Source organism: Pseudopodoces humilis, chromosome 4 (assembly GCF_049639895.1).
Source record: "Pseudopodoces humilis isolate 2021_Gansu_Grassland_sample_001 chromosome 4, ASM4963989v1, whole genome shotgun sequence".
Taxonomy (NCBI): domain Eukaryota; kingdom Metazoa; phylum Chordata; class Aves; order Passeriformes; family Paridae; genus Pseudopodoces; species Pseudopodoces humilis.
The window spans coordinates 70243241-70263538 of NC_142203.1; the positions used below are offsets into that span (position 1 = coordinate 70243241).

The 20298-nt window shown below is 40.3% G+C and overlaps 1 protein-coding gene across 1 annotated transcript in view; it reads left to right on the forward strand.

Moving 5' to 3' along the window:
• Positions 1-18925, forward strand: part of KIAA1328 (KIAA1328 ortholog) — a 173445-nt gene extending 154520 nt beyond the window's left edge. The window contains exon 11 of the mRNA XM_088054534.1: positions 15666-18925. Coding sequence (XP_087910660.1) covers positions 15666-15879 — 214 coding nt within the window. The 3' untranslated portion in view covers positions 15880-18925. The remainder of the gene's footprint in view (positions 1-15665) is intronic.
• Positions 18926-20298: the final 1373 nt, after the last annotated feature.

Here is a 20298-nt window from a genome sequence, read left to right on the forward strand (position 1 = left end):
TAAAGTATATTCTCAAAGCCTCTAATGTCATTGTACTTTTAACTTTCATTTTTGCTTCATCTGCATTGAATCATCTTTTGACTACTTAAAACAGAAATTGGGTTTATTGAAACATTTCAGTTCTGATTATTTTATAATAAAGATGAAGAAGTCTAACCTAATGAAATCACTCGAATGAAATGAGAAAAATTTAAAAAAAAAAATTAATAAGCTGAAGACTTGAAGTTTTTATTAAGTCACATTTGGCTGTATGTTTCTCTGTGTGTACCGTCTTGGATCAGTAGGATGAGAAACTTGTCTTGTAAGGAATGACCTTTGCACTTAGACTGACTTTCTCTGTTACATTTCCAGAAGGGTTACTGGAAATAAATTGCCAGTAGTTCTTACATGCATTAACTTCTGTGCCTGTGATCACAAAACTGTTTTTTGAGATGAGCAGTATTACTGAATTCCAATTCTTCCCCCACAGAATTCAGGCCTGTAAATATATTTTATGGTATATATGCATGTCTGTCAGTCTTTTGGGTCTCTGTGAAACATCGTAATGTAAAATCAACTTTATGATTTATGAGAGACTTTTCCATACTCTTAGAAATAAAATGCTTCCTGCTCCCTGCAGAGTATCTGGTGATTCCCTGTGGGACTATTGGTGTATCTGCAGTACAAAGGTTGCTTGCTTTGCAGATGACCACTCTGATGTGGCACTGTCTTCTAAAGTGTCTGTGCCCCTGGGCCTGGTTCTTCCCAGAATTTTTCAAGTTCCTCTCTTGTTCCAATGACCTTGTCCTTGCTGAGGAGCCAGCGTTCTTCCAGCATTGCCTTTTCTTTTTACTGTAACAGGTGAAGCAATTCCTAGAAGGACTTTAACAGTGCTCCAGCTGCTGTTCATCCCAGCTTCTGCTTGACTCTGTTAATTGCTCTGTGCATCCCTGTTCTTATCCATGTGCTTGGAATTTTGAACCTGTATATCTGCCTCGTTTGTAGGCAACAAACTGACCTCATAAGAGAGTTGTTCTCTCCCTCCCCCTTCCTTGCCAGTCTTTGTCTTATCTCCTAATGGCCTCTCAGCACCTAGATTTCTAGACATGAAAGATAAGAGTGTTTTCTTAACTCAGCCTGCACTGACAGCTAGATTCAACTGTGCTGAGCATCTTAAGGGATGTCTGAATTACTAGAATGTACAGGTCTATTGTAATTAGCTGTACAATTTTCTTGCTTTTGCCTCTTCTGTTTTGTTATGAACTTAGCAGCAGACCCTTTCTACCAGTGCACAAACCATAACATCACATGACATTGACTTTACTCAAACCAGAAGATTTTTGTGCCAAGGTTGTAACATTGTATCATTACTTCATTGTATCTGTGTGAAAATTTTAATTTCACGCCCTGCGGACTTCACTGTCTCTGTGCACTCTGATCGTGTTGTTGCACAGAAGGGTAAGTCCCTGGGTCACATTCATTTTGTAGACTATTTTTTTTGAGTTTTTTTTAAAGTTCTGTTTCCTTTGAGAGATCTTGCTGTAAAGTTAGCTCAGGACTTCTGCCAGGAAAATATTTGCAAGCTTAAAGGGGAGATACTAAAACTATTTTTTGTAAAGTTTTTACAGTGTGGCTATGACCATCTTATTAAAAAAGAAAAAAGATATGTATGGGGTTTGAGCTACACTGCAATGAATTGCATGTGAATAGTTGCAAATGACTTTGTGAAGTATGTGGGTAAGGGAGGGAAAACCCTTGTTCAAATATATCATCAGGTTTTTCATAATCCTGGTTTTCATGAGGTGCAAACTTTTCTGGGCAGAAGTCCTTGGTTAATGGCTGGATTTGTTTCTGGAGATTCCTGGTTTGTAGGCATTGACTGGTATTTTAAACTTCCCTGTTTGTATCATGCCTGCACTGCATGGGTGGTAGATCATCATCCAGTCCTTGGTAGTCAGTCTTTGCCCTTTTGGTCTGTGTTGATGAACAACCTCTCTGAGCAGTCTTTGATGATGTTCAGCCACTTACATAGCAAGAAAAATTTTTTTACTTCAATTTGAATGGAATTTCCTGTATTTCAATTTGTTCCCATTACCTCTTGTCCTTTCACTTCTCCAGAGAGGAGCTCCAGCTTCCTTCCTCACCATATCAAGTATTTATACCCATTGGTGAGATCACCCTGTGCTGCATTTGCTCCAGGTTGAACAGTCTCAGCTTTCTCACTTTTTACTGTTGTGTCAGATGCACCAAAGCCTTAATCATCTTCATTGGGTCCATGTCTCTTCTACTGAAGAGTCCAGGACAGGGTGCAGCACTCCAGCTGTGTCCCACTGGTGCTGCGTTGAGAAGGGGGATAATCTCCCTCAGCCTTCCAGCAGTTCTGGCCTTTGCTGGCTTCTATTCTATTTTCATTTTCCATGTATCAGGATAACAAGTATCCAGGTCCTTCTCTGAAAAGCTGCCTTCCAACCAGTCAAACCTTCCATGTGCCTGGGGTTATTCCTCCCCAAGTACAGGACTGGGCACTTCTCGTCATTGCATGTTGTGAGATGCTTGTGAGCCCATTTCTCCTGCCTGCTCAGGTCCCTCTCTGTACACTTTCTGGCCTCTCACAGCCTAGAGTAGATTCTGAAGAATATGGGAATGAGAGATTTAATATCAGTTTCTTGAGCTGTTAAGTGCCCTACCCTATTTTGTATTTTGTATTAATGACCTTATGTAGTTTCTAACAGAGTCATGGACTGTTCGCAGGTGTGTGGTTATAGAAAAGTAATCCTGCAGCAGCCGAGATCATCTTTGCTAGTTACTGCTGGGAATGAACAAACTAAAATTTCACTTCCCTGCCCATCTGTTCAGCAGCTGAAAGTAGGTAATTTATCTCAGTGGGACACCTACCACCTGTGTAAAGTTTTTGAAAGAGGTTGTTAGCATGTGATGACTATAGCCAAGGGACACTGGGCCTGAGTGCCTTGTGCTCCGTGCCTCACTGCTGTTTTTTCCTGTAGGGTGCCTTGCAACCTGGTACTTGCACAGTGCCAGACCTGCTCAGTGGCTGTGTCCCTGTGAAGCTTACAGTGGCTGTGCCTGCTCTGCCACACGACCTGCTCCGGTGCCGGCGGCGTGCGGCTCCTCACCAGCAGCGGCCCCTCTTTGACATGCTAAACCAGGCACCACCAACACACCGTATTTTTTACAGCTACTGTTTTATCTCAGTGGCTCCTCTTGAATTATGTATCCTCATCTTTGATGTATGAAATCTCAGCTGATTTAAATATTACCCTAGAGAGTTCAGCACACCTGGAAATGAATGGAGTGACAGATAATGCCAGTCTTTCCACTCTGGAGCAGCGAGTGGGAAGTTTTACAGCAGTTGGGTAGTGGAATACAATGTTTATGAGAGCGTTGTTTTTTCACATATGGTCTGCACCCAAGCAGTCAGTGTGCTGGGATGCCAAGTATTTGAGCTCAGTTGCAATGTTTGTTCTCAGGCAAATTGGAGGGAATGAGTTCATATAAAGAGCTGGTGCACAGGGAGGTAGTGGGCTGTTGTTCTGTTAGGAGGTGGGCACACACAAAACTGTGTGTGCCTGTCACTGGGAGGTAAGTAATACAGAGCAAGTGAATGCAAATCTGGCTGAAAAGCAGTTGCTATCTGATGTCAGGCTTCTGAGCATGGCATGAAGATAAAAAGAAACAACTGAGTGTAAGCTACATATATAATGTCATCAAGATACAAAATCACAGTGTATATAAACCCTAAACACTTTAGCCTGTGAAACATACTTCAGTTTCTTCTGTGTGTTGTGGTCACTTTGCTCCCTGAAGGAATTAGACTTTAGATGAAGTGCAAGAACCTATTTGCCTCTCTCGCGCTAGTATAGGTGGCAATGCTAAAGATGATGCCAGTTACTTTGTCATAAACAAAGTGATACCAGCTGAGAACAACAAGCAGAACTCAAGTTTCTAGTGCAGTCTGGTCTGAAAAATGGGCTTTTTGCAAGACAAGCTATATTCAGTCTTTGTATTTTGACTGTTAATATACCTTAAATTTAAATTCCTCTGGATTTCTACCCAATTTCAACTTGTTAGGTCTCCATCACACCTCACTATGTGGTCACTTCTGCCCTTTCTCTTTTCCTGTCTGTTCTCTGCTAAGAGACTGCTAACACAAGCACAGGGTCTATCATCATGGCCTTGCTTCCAGGGATCAAAGGCTGTGAGATGTTTGCATTTACCTCTGGAGCGTAATTCTGACTGATGGGTTCTTATCAGGTTTGTGAAGTCCATCCATCCAATTGTCTGTTCCTGTTTTGAAGACCAAGCAACCATAAAGTTGAAAATGGTGTTGTATTTTTGGAATCTGAAATTTCAGACAATGCATTTATGAATTATTTATGAGGAATGTGTTTTCAGTAATGTGCAGCATAAAATGGAATGAATGCGTATCCATACTTGCCCTGAACTCTCCAAAGTGCATGCTAATAAACAGAATGATAACCTACCATCACTTCTGCCCTGTAAGATTTACAGTGCAAGCACTTTTTTCTGTGGTTTAATTCAAGTCAGTTTGTCAAGTTAAAGCTCTAGTGTTTTGTTTTAAAGTACAACTTTGTGAGTGATTTTCTATTACTTAAAGAAATCTAACTGCTTCCCCCCCCTCTTCTTTCAACCAGAGTTACTCTCTAAATTTTTCTAGTCAAGTTGGCATACAGCCACCCTAAATTATACTTTAATTCACAATTAGAAAGGAAGTGGTAACCATGCAGAGCAGCAAACCTTTCATTTAAAATGGCCATTATATAAGATCATGATTCTCCTGGATGATTAAGATATTGAAGAATAATTTAGATATCCTTAGGTTTTTGACCATTTAGAAGAGCTGGGCTTATTTAATTTTTTTAGCCTCCCTGAAACAGCTTTTTCCATAATGACAGTAATGCAGGACTCTATATCATCACAATTTGATGTTTACTTGTATCTGAATTGTCTAATTCCAACTTGTTTTCACTGATATAGCTGACAGGGCAGAGATAATTAAGAAACAGAAGAATTTGAGTGCTAGATTTGCTATTACACACTCCATGCCACAGCAGAAGAAATTAAGCTGACAAGCAGGAGAGGAAGGATCATGCAGAACCACAAGAAGAATTGCTGTTTAGGTACAGCAATTGACTGCATGTAAAATATTTTACCAGGATAGTAGGGGAAAAAAAGGAAAATAGAATGGTAGAATAAACTATTTCCAAGCATTCGTCCAGCCATCTTATTTCCAGGGTGCAAATCAGAGAGCTTGAAATACTTACACAGGCCAGCACAAAAAAATGGCAGGGAAGAAAGCTAACCCCAGTGAAATGGTGGCAGAACTTCCATTGGCTTCCATACGGTCACAATTCCACCTCAATATATACTTAAAATTACTGCAGTGTGATTTTGCTCCTCTGCTCAGTGAGGTTTTAAATCTTGCACAGCTACTCGCAGTTCTTGCCACAATGGTTAGAAAGTCAATGAAAGCTCACAGTTCAGTAACTAAATGACAAGGTAAGAAACTTTGGAATCATAAAAAGGGTATAAATGCTTGACCTAAAACTATGCATATCTCCCACTTGACTGTACAGCTGAAGCAAAAAGTTGATTTATTATCTGGCAGCTGGGAATTTGGACTGAGCTTGCGAAAAAGAGAGGTTGCTAATCCATGTAAATGGTGATAGACTTTGCAAGCTGTATGTGGTGGGGTTCTTTTTCCCCTAAGCCATGTCCCTTAAAATTGTTTTGTAGTTATTTAATACCCACAAAGTTGTAGGGTGAGGTAGTCCCAGCTTTGCTGAAAATGTGCTAGGAAGAAGAGATGAAAAGTGGAAAAGAAATCAAAACTGAGGAACAGCAGTGAGACTGGCAGAGAGGGAGGTGCAGGATTGTACCATGACTTACATATGGAGCCCTTTGTCAGAGGCTTTAGTACATTATAAAAGAAAAGGCACAATTTTGAAGATAATTCATTGAATTAGAGTTTGCTTTGAGGGGAAGGATGCTTGGGGACAAATTTGTACTAGTAAAAAATTGAAAAGAAAGGCTGTTAAGGCAGGAGATGTAAGAGGATGAAGTATGGCAGAAAAGATTATGACAGCTTAGTTTTGGCCCAGAACAATAAAGGGTGAAGATCTTGCTGAAGATGTGCTATGATGACAGAGTGGTTAAAAGGAATAAAAGCTAAGTGTGCTCTGAAGTGCACAGTTGTTATGTAATATCACAGCAGAATCAGGGCCCCAGGGGTTGTACATACACCAAGGTTCATTTTCTGATCTGAATAGCTTTCAGACTTGATGACACAGAAGCGGCTGTGTGGGAGGGGAGAGAAGGACAATACAAACAGAGTGATTGCAGAAGGTGGTTGTTAAACTCTGTGGTAGTTACCTGGTTCTGTAATTTTTCTCTTTTGTACAAAAACTTCATTCTAAATTATTCTTCTGTCACTGGCAGATCTGATTTAAAAGGTTTCTTTACTTCTCAGCACTCACTCGTTGTACACCCTCCCCTTTCCAGAATTATTACAACCTCAGTTATGCCAATTCAGCTGCAGCCTGCAGCCATATCTTAAAAGAAATGATCTGTGGTGTTTCTTATTCTTGGTCTTTAGTTAGTTATTATTTAGCTACTAAAAACACACGGAGACAAAAACAATGAAGCAGTACTTTGAATTGTATTTGGCAGGTTGGTAACAGGGCAGCAGGATCTTAGTCCGATGGGGAAATAACAAAGGCTGAGCTACCAGCAGCAGAGAGGTAGGATAACTGGACTGGGAGCATTGAGACAGGAGTGTGGAATGGTGAGGAAAGCAGGGTGTTGGTATCTGAGGAGCAGGGAAGTGAAAAATGTCCTGCTTGTGTAGCAAGGAGGAATAGGAACAGCAGTAACTCCTCTTTCAGTAATGACAGCTGTTTGGATGCTATGACAGGTGAAGGCAGGGTGAAAACGGGGGGGGGAAAAAAAAATAAATAAATCTCTTTATCAGCCCTGCCTCAGGGCACAACTTTTTTGAGATGCTGCTGGATCTGGTGTCCTTTAGAGCACTGGCACTACATGGTGTAAAACCAGCCAGGGGCAAACCAGTGTCCTCAGCCTCTTTCAAGTCCAAGTTCTCTTTAGCTCTTTACTACTCTTTGCCATGCTGGGGAGGGAGGCTTGTCCCAGAGCACTGCCGAGCACAGCACATTTCGATTAGCAGACCTGTGATACTGTTAATCAATTCTGCTGCTTCTCTCCAAATTCTCCTGTGGAAGGGATGTAATCTCTGATGCTGCTTTCCTCACAATTTGGTGAAAATTGTCTGAAACCCCAGAAAATGAGGCATTGAATTCATTGCTGTGCAAGACCTACAGGTAAGGGAGGGACGTGTGGAGCAAGGAAGCAGCAGCAGAAGTGCTGAATGTACACAGACAAGCATTGGGTGTGTGCTGGAGGGAGCTGATCTCCTCTCTGTTTCTGTGCAGCCCCTCAAGGGGATATGGTGCTTATTTCTGGGTGATTACTTACTGGAAAAAAACTGTCAAAGATAGAAGGAAATTTGCACAATCTTTTGCAATGCTGGAGGTATTGATTTATGAGAGAATATTAAAATACATGTGGTTCAGATAAATGTTGACTGAGACTGGAGCAGAACAAAAAAATGTAACATTGTTTAAATACTTGAGGTGTATTTGCATGAAAAAAACGAAGATGGATTTCTCAGTACCGTGCCAGATCTTTAGCCATAACTAATAGGGTAAAGTTTGGAGGAAGAAAATCCTCTTTGTTTATCTCTAGGTGACTATCAGAAAGATGTTCTTATTCGTGACACATACCTTTCCCTCCCACCAAACTCTGAAGCAAAAATTCATGGAACATTTGTGGTGCTTCTCATGCTATTCTATTCTCCTTAATGGTATATGTTTCCCACTGGGCTTTGGCTTACCTCTTTTGACTGTGTGCTCTTTTGGAGAGAGGAATGCTCTTACAAGTGGTACTAGAGTTGGTCCCCCTGATCCTGATCAAGGCCCTTTAGGTTATACTGTGGCCCATAAATAAGTAATAATGGTAATGATAGCATGAGATATATTTGGCTGTGGAATAGCTTCCCAAGGAGAGTAGCGAGAGGCTGATTGTTAGCAACAAATGTGAGGAAGCACACTGTAGGGAGCAGTTCTGTCAGCAGGGAGAAGGCTGGATGATCTAATAAGTCTTTTCCTTCTCTAGGTTATGATTCTGTGAATACTGCCTTGGAGAGCTCTCTAAAATTCTCTGATAGTGTAAGCTCTCTATTACGTGGGTGTGGGTTTTATAGCACTCCAGGAGGCTCTTGCTGAGGACACTGTATAAATATATTCTGTTTTACATTGTATGATATATTTTAAATAAAAGGCTCAGATCTTTTTTTAATTGCTTTGAAATATTCTGCAGTCTGATCTTTTTCTTTAAGAATTAAGAAACTGAAATGCTTTTGGAAGATACAGACCTATTGCAGGTGAGAAGTATGTCTCCATGTGGACTTCGTTTAAATTACATATATAGCATTGTTAAATTTGGCTCCTCCTGTATCCCACAGTGAAGTATCTGCTCGGAGTTCCAGCCTGCAGAAAGTAAAATGGGAATCTCAGGCTGCCACAGTCCTTTTGTCTCTAATTCTCAATTTAATCTTGTTCCTTCTTTTAATGTTTCAGCCTCATGAAGTGTCCTTCACTGTGTTGTGTTTGTTTTCTCTTTTGGTGTCTTGACATTCAGTACATGGGAACATCCCCCCAGGGTGTGTTTTGGTCACTGAAGGTGCAGTTCACACATGAAAGACAAGCGCCCTTATCCTGATATGTCACCTTTCAGGGAATGACTGCAAAATCAGCTTCTCTTTCTCAGCTTCTCTTTCTCAGCTTCTCTTTCTCAGCTTTTATGTCCTACCCAACCAGCCTCTAATGTTCATTGACATATTCATCTCTGGTTTCCTGGGCCAAATAGCCTGCTGGTTAAAACTTGGATTACTCTCACAGAGTAGGGAGTGGGGAAGAAAAAATCTGAGGTATTATCTCAGCCCTATGGACTTTCAGAAGGCTTTTGCCAAGGTTCTGCACCAAAAGTTGCTAAAGAAATCAAGTTTCTGTAGGATTGGAGGACAGTTCCTTCTAGGAATTTACTGGTGGTTAAATGATAGCAAGTAAAGTGACTTAATGTTAATTCTTTAGAATTAGCAGGATCCCCCAGGAACTCGCTGGGCTGGTTCTTCATCAGTGGCCTGGAGTGAGAAGTGAACAGCAAAATCTCCTGGGTGACCAAATAAATTTGTGTGTTTTGATACTAAGTTCTTTCAGGTAGTCCAACGATATGATAGTGAACTTCTTGAGTTTGCTGTCACAGGATGTGGTGGAAACTGCAGGTTGAAAAAACAGGCAAATTTATGGACAGGGAGTTGGTACATGGATGTTGAAAGGATAAGCTATGGAGGTAATCTCTCATCCCTTATGCTTTAATTGCGGATGCCAGACTAAAGATGGCATAAAGTGCTTAGGACCCTTCAATTTGGATTGCGTTTGTCCCTTCACCCTTGGGTTAGCTGGGTTGTGGGTGATTAGCTGTTTCTTACATATAACCCCAGGTTGTATCACTAGTGTGGTGTCTTCATGTTGTTTGACTGCTCAGGCCACTTCTTGTGTGCATCTATTTTTTCTCTGCTTTTATTTGCCCTGTTTGTTCCAGTCAAACAGTGATTTGATATTTGCTCTATCATAACAATAGACTGTTTAATTTTCTGTAAAATGGGTCTGTTCCCTACCCCTTGAATGTGTTTTTAGCTGTATTTAGCATTTGTAAAGTGCTTGGGGGCAGGTGGTGTTTTATGAATACAAAATAGTGTTAGGCTTTGTACTTAGGCACAATACTGTACTGTAATTCAAAGGCAATTCATGTAACATTAGTAAATCACTTTGAACTTTATGTTGAAAATATAAGCAGTAGTATAAAAATAAACCTTATTATTTCCTCTGGTATATACAGTTAAACAAAGTATGCCTATACAGCTACAAAACTGTATTGCCAGTATGCTTTATTGAAATGCCATCACCTTGCAAAGAGATGTTCCATGTGTTTTCTACATGTTTATGGTTGAAGAATAAATTTTCAGAGACTGTAAATGAAAAGATGTCTCTAAATATAGTGATCAAATATTATCTGACACTGCTTGTTTAAAGTAACATACATATACTTTAATGCCAGAGTATTTATGACTCTAATAAGTTATTTTGCCTCATAAGGAGATTCCCACTCCTTCAAATATCAAACTCTTTGAAATTGTATTATTTTTTTTTCAGGAAGGAACAAATGCTATTAATAGCTAAATGGAACTGCATGATATAAAAATACAATAGTGTAGTTTAAAAATTGGACAGTGTGTAAGAAATATATTATATTTTACAAGCAGTGGCATATAGACAAAAATGTAAAATCCATTGGTGTATCCCAGATATCTAAATAAATAAACATCAGTGTTCATCCAGTTGAGGCAAGTAGGGTTTGTGGTTACCTTCAAGAGCGCTGTTCTTTCTACTATACTGCACAGTTATCACTTGTGCATAATCTGACCATTTTTTAGGTACTGTACATTGTTGGACTGTCTGGGCTCTGATTGCCCTGTAGGTTTTATTAGAAGAAATGCCAAGTGGTTTCAGGTGGTTTCTTACCAACCATCCTGGGCATAAGTGGTCTTATGGTTCCCAGAGCATCAGCCACATTTGTGTGTTCATCATAAAAATGTGAAAGCCTTCCTTCCCATTCAGTTTGGAAACACGGGACAAAGTAAGATTCACCTGTAGGTCTTCGGAGAGATCTCTTCCTCTACTGCATGAGCAGTGCAAAAGACACACTGTGGAAAGAGGGATTTGGGTCTGTGCCATCTTGTGTTTATTTTTTGTTTTGCTTTTTAAAATGTGAATGGTTAATGATCTGTTCTTAATCATAATGGTTTATGATGTTTCCTTTTATCTGAGTGACAGAAGACAAAACTCTTCTTACATTAAGAGTTTATAAACTCTACTAGATATTTATTTAGTTAAGAGCCAATGCTGAGTTTCTAATAAAATTTCCAAAGGGGTTTTAGTGACTGAGGAGACAACTTTCTGGCAGCCTGTTTTAGTAATGCAGAGGAGATGAAGGGAATGCTTTCACAGCTCTGTGCAATGCCTGACCAGGTTGGATTTTGCTACCCAGGTTGCAGTTCTGCTCTGACCCAGCTATACCAGCTGGATTGCAGTGGTACCACCCTCCCAGATTGGGCATCTCTGTGCTGCTCTGTGAGCTGTGTTTGGAGTTTATGTTCTAGAATAAAAACAAAGGTGAAAGCTTTTCATTGAAAGAAGAGTTTCAAAGCTTGCAGTGGTCTAGTCTCCCTACTTTCATCTCTATCCTCTTACCATGGCCCTGCCTTCCTTCTGCTTTGTACACAAGTTCTTGGTGTTCTGTATCCTGATGATTTTTTTGAGACTTTAAAAGATTACTTTCCCCAAACTTTATCTGTCTAAATAGTTAGACTTCTCATTCAAACTTGTAGACCTTACAAATTTTCTTTTCCCATGATGAAACATGCAGACTTTCAAGCTCATTAAAGTTAGATGAAAAAGTATACATGGGGGAAGTGTCAAAAAAAGAGATTATTTTCCACTCTGTTGCGGAGATGCTGTGAGAGACTGGACTATTAATGATTAATGACTCATAACATTTGCCCATTTGTGGAGGTGCCAGGGTGCTTTGTGGAGGCCAGGTTTGCATCTCTCAAGGGAGGAGGTGAGTTTTTGGGTGTACATATGCTAGTCTGCATGAGACAGAAGAGGTGAACTATCACAGCCTGGATCCTGCAAGGTAAGAGGTGGTGCTTCTTGCTATGCTAATTTCTCTTTTTACATAATTCCCTCAGTTGTTAAACTGCCCCCTTCCCCCTGGGGAAGATCTGATAGGGAGTTGTTGGCTTAACTGAGAGGCAGTCCTTGAGAAGGGATCACAAATTATCAAAATCTCCCTGAGTGCCCCAGACTCATTTCTGGGGCCTTCCACCAGAGGAGTGAAAGCTCTCCCCCACTCAGGGGAGGTACCTCGGCATTCCCACTGAGCCTGAGTATATTTCAACCCATTGGACTATGTGGTATTTCATTCTAATCTGCTCCAAGGGATCCAGTAACAAGAACCTGGGTTGGACTCCCCTCGCTCAGTGACCTTCCAGTGCACTGGTAAATGTACCAAAAAAAGTGAGGACAGACTGAATTATCACCATCCTTAAAGGAACAGTTGCCCATGCCATTTTCCTTCTGTTGGGAAGGCAAAACATATCAAAGAAAATGTGCGTAAGCACCATCACTGATGAGACATTTGATTGCTTGGTTGAACATCTATACGTGAGGAATTTCTGTATGTGGCTTAATGTACAGTGCTGGTACTTCTGCAGAATGTTTGGGATTTTTTTCTCCTCTGGAAGCAGGAACAATACAAGGGGGCCCTTGGCCCTTAGTTTGCTGTAAAAGAGCATTCACTATTCACAGGCCAAGTTTGCCAAATCCGTTTTCCTGTTTGAAATATTCTGACTCTTGGGTGGCTGATCCTGTAGCTTTGACTTCACTGAAGCCATTAAGTGTTATTATAATCATAATGGTGGAGCCTGTTTTTACTTATGTTTTTATTCAAGTCATGCAAAGAATACATACCCTGGTTTTAGAGAAAGTTGCATTTCAGTTGCATTCTGACTGTCTCTTTAAATATTAGGATACAAATAAATTATGAGAAAATTGTCTTTGCAAGTTTCAAACCATTCTAGGTCTACTCTGTTGCCTCCAGCCAGATGCTGTCTGATGTTACTTAGACAAACCAGGGCAAACCATTATCCTGGGATTAAACACTAAATACCTGCAAGGAGCATTCTCTTTATCAGATAGTGCTCTGTTAGCAGAGTTCATTCACTTTATTGCATATATAACTGTGGTGTCAAATAGACTGATTTACAACACCTGGTCTTTTACATAATCTTTGCTATTTGCTGCGCTTGTAATCTGCCAAATCATTTAGCCTTTCTGATAGCAGAAATGCTGTAAAACTTAGATAAACTTGCAGAAGAAATTAACTCGAAGGTACTGCTGAAATCTAGGGCCTGCACGTTTGCTGTAAATGCACTGGCTGGTTTGGTTTCCCCTGCCTAATCTGTGATTGCATGTGGCTGGTGGAGAAATTGAAATTTTATGATAGCACTACCGTCAGAGGAGATAAGCATTTGTATGCTAGACTAGATTAATCTAAAAAGAAGTTTTAGGTGTGGCTAATGAAAGCAGTGTATGTGTTAACTGGGTTTCTTTGGGGTTCAAACCATATGTGTGTATCTATATAGAGTCTAGTCTTAAACTTTCTCCATGTGAAAAGTCTCATATATCTGTGCACTAGTTCTTGCTATCAGTGCAGCTTATTCCATTTTATGTTGGAGATACCTTTGAGGAGTTTCAGTTTTTAAAGGGTACTTTCTGAATGCTACTACAAACAACAGATTTCTCTAAAATTATCTGGTTTGGCTACCCAAAACTCCACATCTTTCTGAACATTTTGGTTAGGGTAGCTAAAAGACATCATGTTTGCTTAGGGCTAGCCACAAACAAGATCCAATTGAAAGAAAAGCTGTATTTTTTTCATTTTGAGCCATTAATTTTTTGCTACTTAGATAATAGAAAGACATGTAGACAAGCTTAAAATGTAGAAAAGAAATTTTCAAATTGGCTTTATGATTGTGAGTGAGATTAAAGCTAGCACATCTGCAGGAAAATAAAAGAATCTGTAGTCAAACAGGAGAGAGCCCTGCGAGGTGTTAATGCCAAGTCAGACTATTGGAAATGACACTGACCATCAGATTGGAAGAAACAATAAAAATTGAAAAAAAACAGCTTTTATAGTGTAACTTTAGTAGTCACCATTAACATTGGTATACAACCCATCAGTGCTACTGCTAACTCCTTTCAGCTGAGGGAGTAGTTCTGTGTCTCAAACATAACAATTAATTATTTTGTTATGGACAAAGTAACTTGTCATGTCAAGCACTGGAATGAGCTTGCACCCAGGAGGGTGGTGGAGTCACCATCCCTGGTGGCTTTCAGGAGCTGACTGCACATGGCACTCAGTGCTGTGGTCTGGTTGGCAGGGCAGTGACCAAAGGTTGGACTCCATGGTATTGGAGGTTTTTTTCCATTCTAAATGATTCTGTGACAGTGTTCTGATGATGGATGGGATGTAGCACTTACTCGTGGAGATAAAGAAGGGTGTTTTTCATGGCATGTTTAGTTCAGGGTAGGAAAACCTTTGACCTGCTGCTGCTGCACAAGGCTGTTGGACCGCAGAGCTGGGAGTCTACCTTTAGGAGATACATTGGCCACTGCTAATCTCTCACATCCATAAACTACTGTAAACATTTGTTCTTAAGAATTTTTCGTCCCATCTTGAGTTGAGAAACCTCTCCCAGCTTTCTTAGTTGCTTAGTCTTTCTAGGCTTTTACAGTCACAAAAGTAGAAACAGAGGCTTTTCTCAAAGTGGAGAACAGCTTGAGATATTTTCTTACGCTATAGATGAATTCTGTTTGCTTTTAAGAGAGATATCCTATGGTTCCAATCACCTGTGCTGATAGTTTCATTTGGGTGAATAAAGTGAATAATGTTTTGTGCATAAAAGTCTTTGAATACGTGAATCACGTCAGGGTTGCGGACATCAGGCTGTTTGGTACTAACAACAGCATGGAACAAAGGGACTTTGGGGTAAAACTCTGGAGTGATATCTCTTACGTATCACTGAGAGATCACTGGAGAACAGGCTCCCTAGGGAAGCAGTGGAAATGGTACTGTTTAAGACATTTAAAATTGGACAGGAGCAAATATATTGTAATGATCAATCCTGCGCTGGTATTTAGATCAAGTCTTGTCTCCTGTGAATATTAATAGAAAGTCCCCGTCTCAAATACCTCCCGTTATTCAGCATTACCAGATCACATTGGCTTGCTGCCTTCCCCCACGTCTGTACTTGCACTTAAAGGACAACCTGAGTGATGCTTAGCACCTTTGCCTTTTCTCTTGGTGCCTCAAGTGTTGATTTTGTATTGCCTTGCTTAGATTCTATTCCTTCAGTGCTTCCACCAGACAGACTCCATATAGTACACAGAGATTTACAGGAAGCACATGTAGTTTGTGGCAATAATAATAAAGTCTCCTGCTGTTTTCAAATCCCTGAGAAACTAAATCAAATGTAGAGGTCTATTCAAAAAAAAAGTAAAAAAATAAAAAGAGTGCAGCATGCGTATAAGTCACTTTACCTTTACTATTGCCAGAGTAGGTCTGCCTTGTTTGCTGTATTTGGCTGTCATCTCTCTGAGGTCTGTGTTCAGTCTCCAGAGTACTACTAAGACATTACACACCTCAAATGGAAAAGCTGGTGAAACAGCCTAAAAAAACCTGAGCACCCATGCTTTACTTGCCTCTTTTTCAGTACCTCTATGTTGTCATTACTGACAGGAGTCCGTCCATACAGCAAAATTTGTTCTGTGCTGGTGGCCTCTGTCAGGCAAATCTAGTCTGATTTATGGAGGCAGGAAAACTGGATTCATTTCCTGCATGGTGCTGTGATCTTAATAGAGCTCTGTTTTCTCTGTGTGTTTCTGTAGATATGAAGCCTCTCTTCTTGACCTGGTAGAAGCTATGAATCCAGTATCAGCTCCGGGACACCTCTGCCAAGAACCCTGTGACAGGAACAGAAAGCAGACGCCCTGCTGTGCGAGCCACAGGCTGTCCTCTTGGTGCCAGACCCCCTGCAGCCCCAGGAGCAGAGCAGATGAGCTGGAGGAGAGTCGGCTCCTCGAGGAGATCTTCTTCATTTGACAGAACTCCTTGGTCTACAGCTACTCTTAAATTATTTGAGTGATCATGGCTTGTTTTCCCTCTTCTAAAACATAGTTAATTAGCATCCAGGTTCATTTTGGATTTAGTAATCATGATGCAAGTATATTGTTGGGGTACGCCAATCAGAAAGCGTTAATTTTTTTCCTAGACCTTTCATGTGCCAAGTAATCAATTTAAAATAGCATTTTTTTTTAATCTACAACATTTTCTAATAGATTGAAGTCACAGTTTTGCCAGCCTTATATCGGAAGTGTATTTCATTATCGATTTTTTGGGCTCTAAAGCAGTTTGCAAGAACTGCCTAACATTCAAGAACCAGCATGTTCAAAGTAGATTATTTTCTAATTAAACAAGTCTATTTAAAACCTGGCATATTATAAAGGTACAAGCACTTTAGTACTTTTTCACTGATTTTATGATCTACTTTTTCCTTCAACATTCTGATATTTAACACGCTGAGTTTTTAGGGGATATATCGTAAGCTCAGCTCTACAATGTCTGATAATGTTAATAGATGATGTTGCAGGTTGATGTACTAGGCAAAAGTTTGAATTATATTCCTCTTTAAATCAGTGCTATTTGACAGAGTTTATGTGCTGGGTAACGTAACCCTGAAATAGCAGAATAGAGTCAGACATTGTAGAGATCCAAAGCCTATTTGATGTACTTTTCAAGATTAAATGCGTAGTAGTGCTAGTATAAGAGCAGTCTTAAGACATTTTCACTAACTTGCACTATTTTGGTCTTGCATCCAGGCTTCACTGTAAATAAGACAAATCAGTAATTATTTCCACTAGCAGCTCACAATGCACACTTTCCTGCCAGCTTTAATTATTCATGCTGTATCTATTTCAGTTTATTTAAATGCATTTCCATCTACTGCATGTACTTGGTTATTTAAAGAAATGTGCCGAATTGGTAAAAATGACTGCACATTACAGGATTAATGGTCATTTTCTCCACAATGCAGTGTTCATATTTTATTGTAACAGTAGCCACCGGCATGTGTTCCTAGAAATATGAGACTAAAATACTCATTTTGCACAGTAAAATTGCAGTGAGGGAAAGGTAGAATTGATCCAGTACGGGCAAGTTCTAGGCCATTTGCTCCCAAACACAACTTCATGGGCCAGTCTCTTTAGGCAACCCTGCTTATCTTAATGGCTGGGTTGAGTTTCTGTACCCATGCTTGGGGTATGACTGCTGCCTGTCTCCTCACGCTGGTCCTGTGCAATGTGTGATGCTTGGCAAAGTGGATCTCAGATGAGAGCCCTGCAGCCCCAGGCAGCACCATGCTCCATCAGTGAAACAAAAGGAGAATGAAGGGGAAGAAGAACCTCAGGTTACTCTGGGCTGCTTCAATCAGGCCCAGTCTTAATCATAAATTAGGTGATATCCCTTCTGTGCATCCCAGCTGAATTTTAAAAGCTGCTTGGAGGAGTTTAAAGGAGGAAAGCAGCATTGCTGGACCAGAAAATTACTGCTGTGGAAAGTCCCTGCCTGGTCTGTCCTGCTTTTAGTGAAGTATTACAGTTTTCTGGAATATGTCCATCTGCTGTTTAATGTCCCTCTTGTTCTACTCTCTGAGCCTGTGCAGGCCCAGTTTCCTGCTAAGAGCCCCAAAGATGTATTCAGTGCCCTAGCCCAGGTAGAGCAGGTGGGGACATAAGTTTTCTTATTCTGTTGGCTGAGTAGTCTGCTGCTTAAAGAGGGCAGGAAAAAGGAGGAAAAAGAAGAGAAATATGTACAGGGACCAGCAGGAAATTTGGGGATAACTGTCACATAGATCTTGGAGTTTGGGGTTGTTTCATGGTGTTTTTTTAGCTTTGTTGGTGTTTTTTTTTTTAAGTATTGGCATTTATAAAGAAACAGTTCTCTGATTTCAGTCCAATTGCTTCTTGTTTCTTTTCCAGTTTGACTGAAACTTTAATTGCTTTTTCTGATAAATGCTAACTGACCTTTCAAAACAGCAAAAAATACATGTATATTTCTTGAAAGGTGCCTTTGTGTTGAGAACACTTTGTGGGAGCATTCTGTTCTTTGATTCTTTTGTGGGTGCCAATATTTAACTGCTTTGGGATTCCTTATGATCACTTAGTCCATAAAAAATTCTAGTTCTGAAGGTGACTTTTGGCTTGAATCTGTATTTTTTGGTTGTAGCTCTTTTTAAAAGGACATTGTCAGGGTTGTGGGCTCTATGCTCAAGGTGCTGTCCATCAGTCAGATCTACTCAGGGGGCACATCTTTGTGAAGCAAAGTTTTCCAGTAAGAGATGGTTGAAATGCCTGATGGGTGAAGAGCTGTATGCTTTAACTCTCTATGAGATGTGGACAAAAGAAACAAAAGCTATTAATTTCGTAGACCTTGTGGAAAATCATTTTTTATAAAGCTGGCTTGTGCTCTAGTTATCAGCTGTATATTAGGAATAGTGTTTAGCAGTCAGTGCAAGCAAAGATATTTTGCCATGAGGCACTACAAAGTTGAAGTTATTAAAACATTTATAGCCTTAGAAAAAAAAAATCAATGATTGTCAAATAGGAAAGGACAAAATCAGTAGTTGGTACTGGGAGGAGAATTGTTTTCCGTCTGCTAAAACAGTAGAGGAAATGCAAAAATTAAACTAGCAAAAGCAATGATGTGACAATGTCCTTTTAAGTTTGAGCTTCAATACTGGGAGCTGCTGCTGGGGAGTTGGTCCAGCATAGACTTTGTCCAGAGCGTTCCCAGTGAATATCCTTCAGCTATACATCAGGCTGTGTTTTCCATGAGGCTTTGTAAGTAACATGAGTGCTGCTGAGGCTCCTACCCACACCTTCAGTTTGTGTCCTTCCCATATGGTTCGTGCACACACATTTGCTGGCTGTTTGTGTAGTTACTGCTTTTGTGCACCTTGCACATCACAGACCTGTAATAATCACATCCTTTTCATTTCTAGCCTTTCCAGTCTTGCTGCTGAATCCCATCTTGAGCATGTATTTATATGTGTATGTGAGGTCTTCATCTAATAAATTATCTGGGGTTTTAATTTATTGTTCCAGACATTTATTTGGCTTATCTTCTGATTTTTGTCCAAGATGTCAATACTGCTATTGATAACGTGTTCCACTTTCCACAGCATCACATCATATTATGTTGTGAATCTCCAGTTTGCTTAGATACATGAAGAACTTGATTTAAGTCTTCTCTTCCTCTCCAGGACATGGGTCTTACTGTGAGAAGGAACAAGGCCTCCTTTGGAGTGTGAAGTAAAAGAGAGGTCTCAAAATACAAAGGAGAAGAGAATTGGAGAGCCAGCACTCATGCTTTGTCCCATGCTTTGGGACAAAAAAGTGAATTAAGAATAAGGAAGAAAGGATGGAGGTGAAGGCAAGAAAGGACAAAGATGCAAGGCAGATAACTGTACCAAACGTGGAGATGAAGTGGGAGTGAGATAGAGGGCAGAAATGAGTTGCTAAACTAGAATAAGCTGATGATGGGAAATTGTGTGCTTGTATCTTAAAGTGAGAAATGTTTTCAAACACTAGTTCCCATAAGAGCCTTATGACTCCATACCCTTTTCCAAATCATGGTCCTGCATTTGAGGAGCTACTGTCTAAGGCATACTTTGAAAATGAGGGAAAGAAGAAAATTACCTTGACCTAACTTTAGCATCTCCCTTTTAGAGCAGCTGGACAGGGAGGCCAGAGCACACGGAGAGCAACTGTGCAGAACCTGGGTATAACCCAGGCCACAGACTGAACTTAATTGCTTGCAAGGGATAGTGACTTAGGTGGCTGAAAAATAGGAGACTGGAGAGCAAAAATCAGAATAAACAAATAAAATGTGCAGTGATCCAATGAGCTGTGGAAGTTTGGTGTTAAGGAAAAAGAGAAAAGGGCTTAGCTACACTTCAGAGAGATTGAGCCTGAGATATCCAAAAGACAGCCCTTGAAAGTGCATGTGAGCCTGGGGTTAAACTCTAGAAGTTGCAGCAGAGATTTTCTCAAATACGACCTCCAGGCTGTGTTTGAATTTGTACCATCTGTGGGGGAGAGAGCACAGCCTGGTTAGTTAGAAACCTCCTTTTTCACTGTTACTAAATTTATGAAATTGTGTGCTAATTAGTGTATGATTTATAAATTTACATAACTGCATGCTACATAAGACAACACAGAATATTGAATGAAGCGATTTAAACCAGCAGAAGCAGTGTAGTCTGACTGGTTGGCTTTCCTCTGGAAAATGCTTCTCCTGATCCCGACCTACTCCCTGCATCATTGGAAGGCTTGTCTGCTCACAGCGACAATAAATGTTTTACAATATTTTGACTCCTTGTAGCTGAGAGACATCCACCTCGAGCATATCTGGCATAGCTGTGTAGCAGAGCTTTCATGGTGATCCCTGACTAGGGTGTTAGAA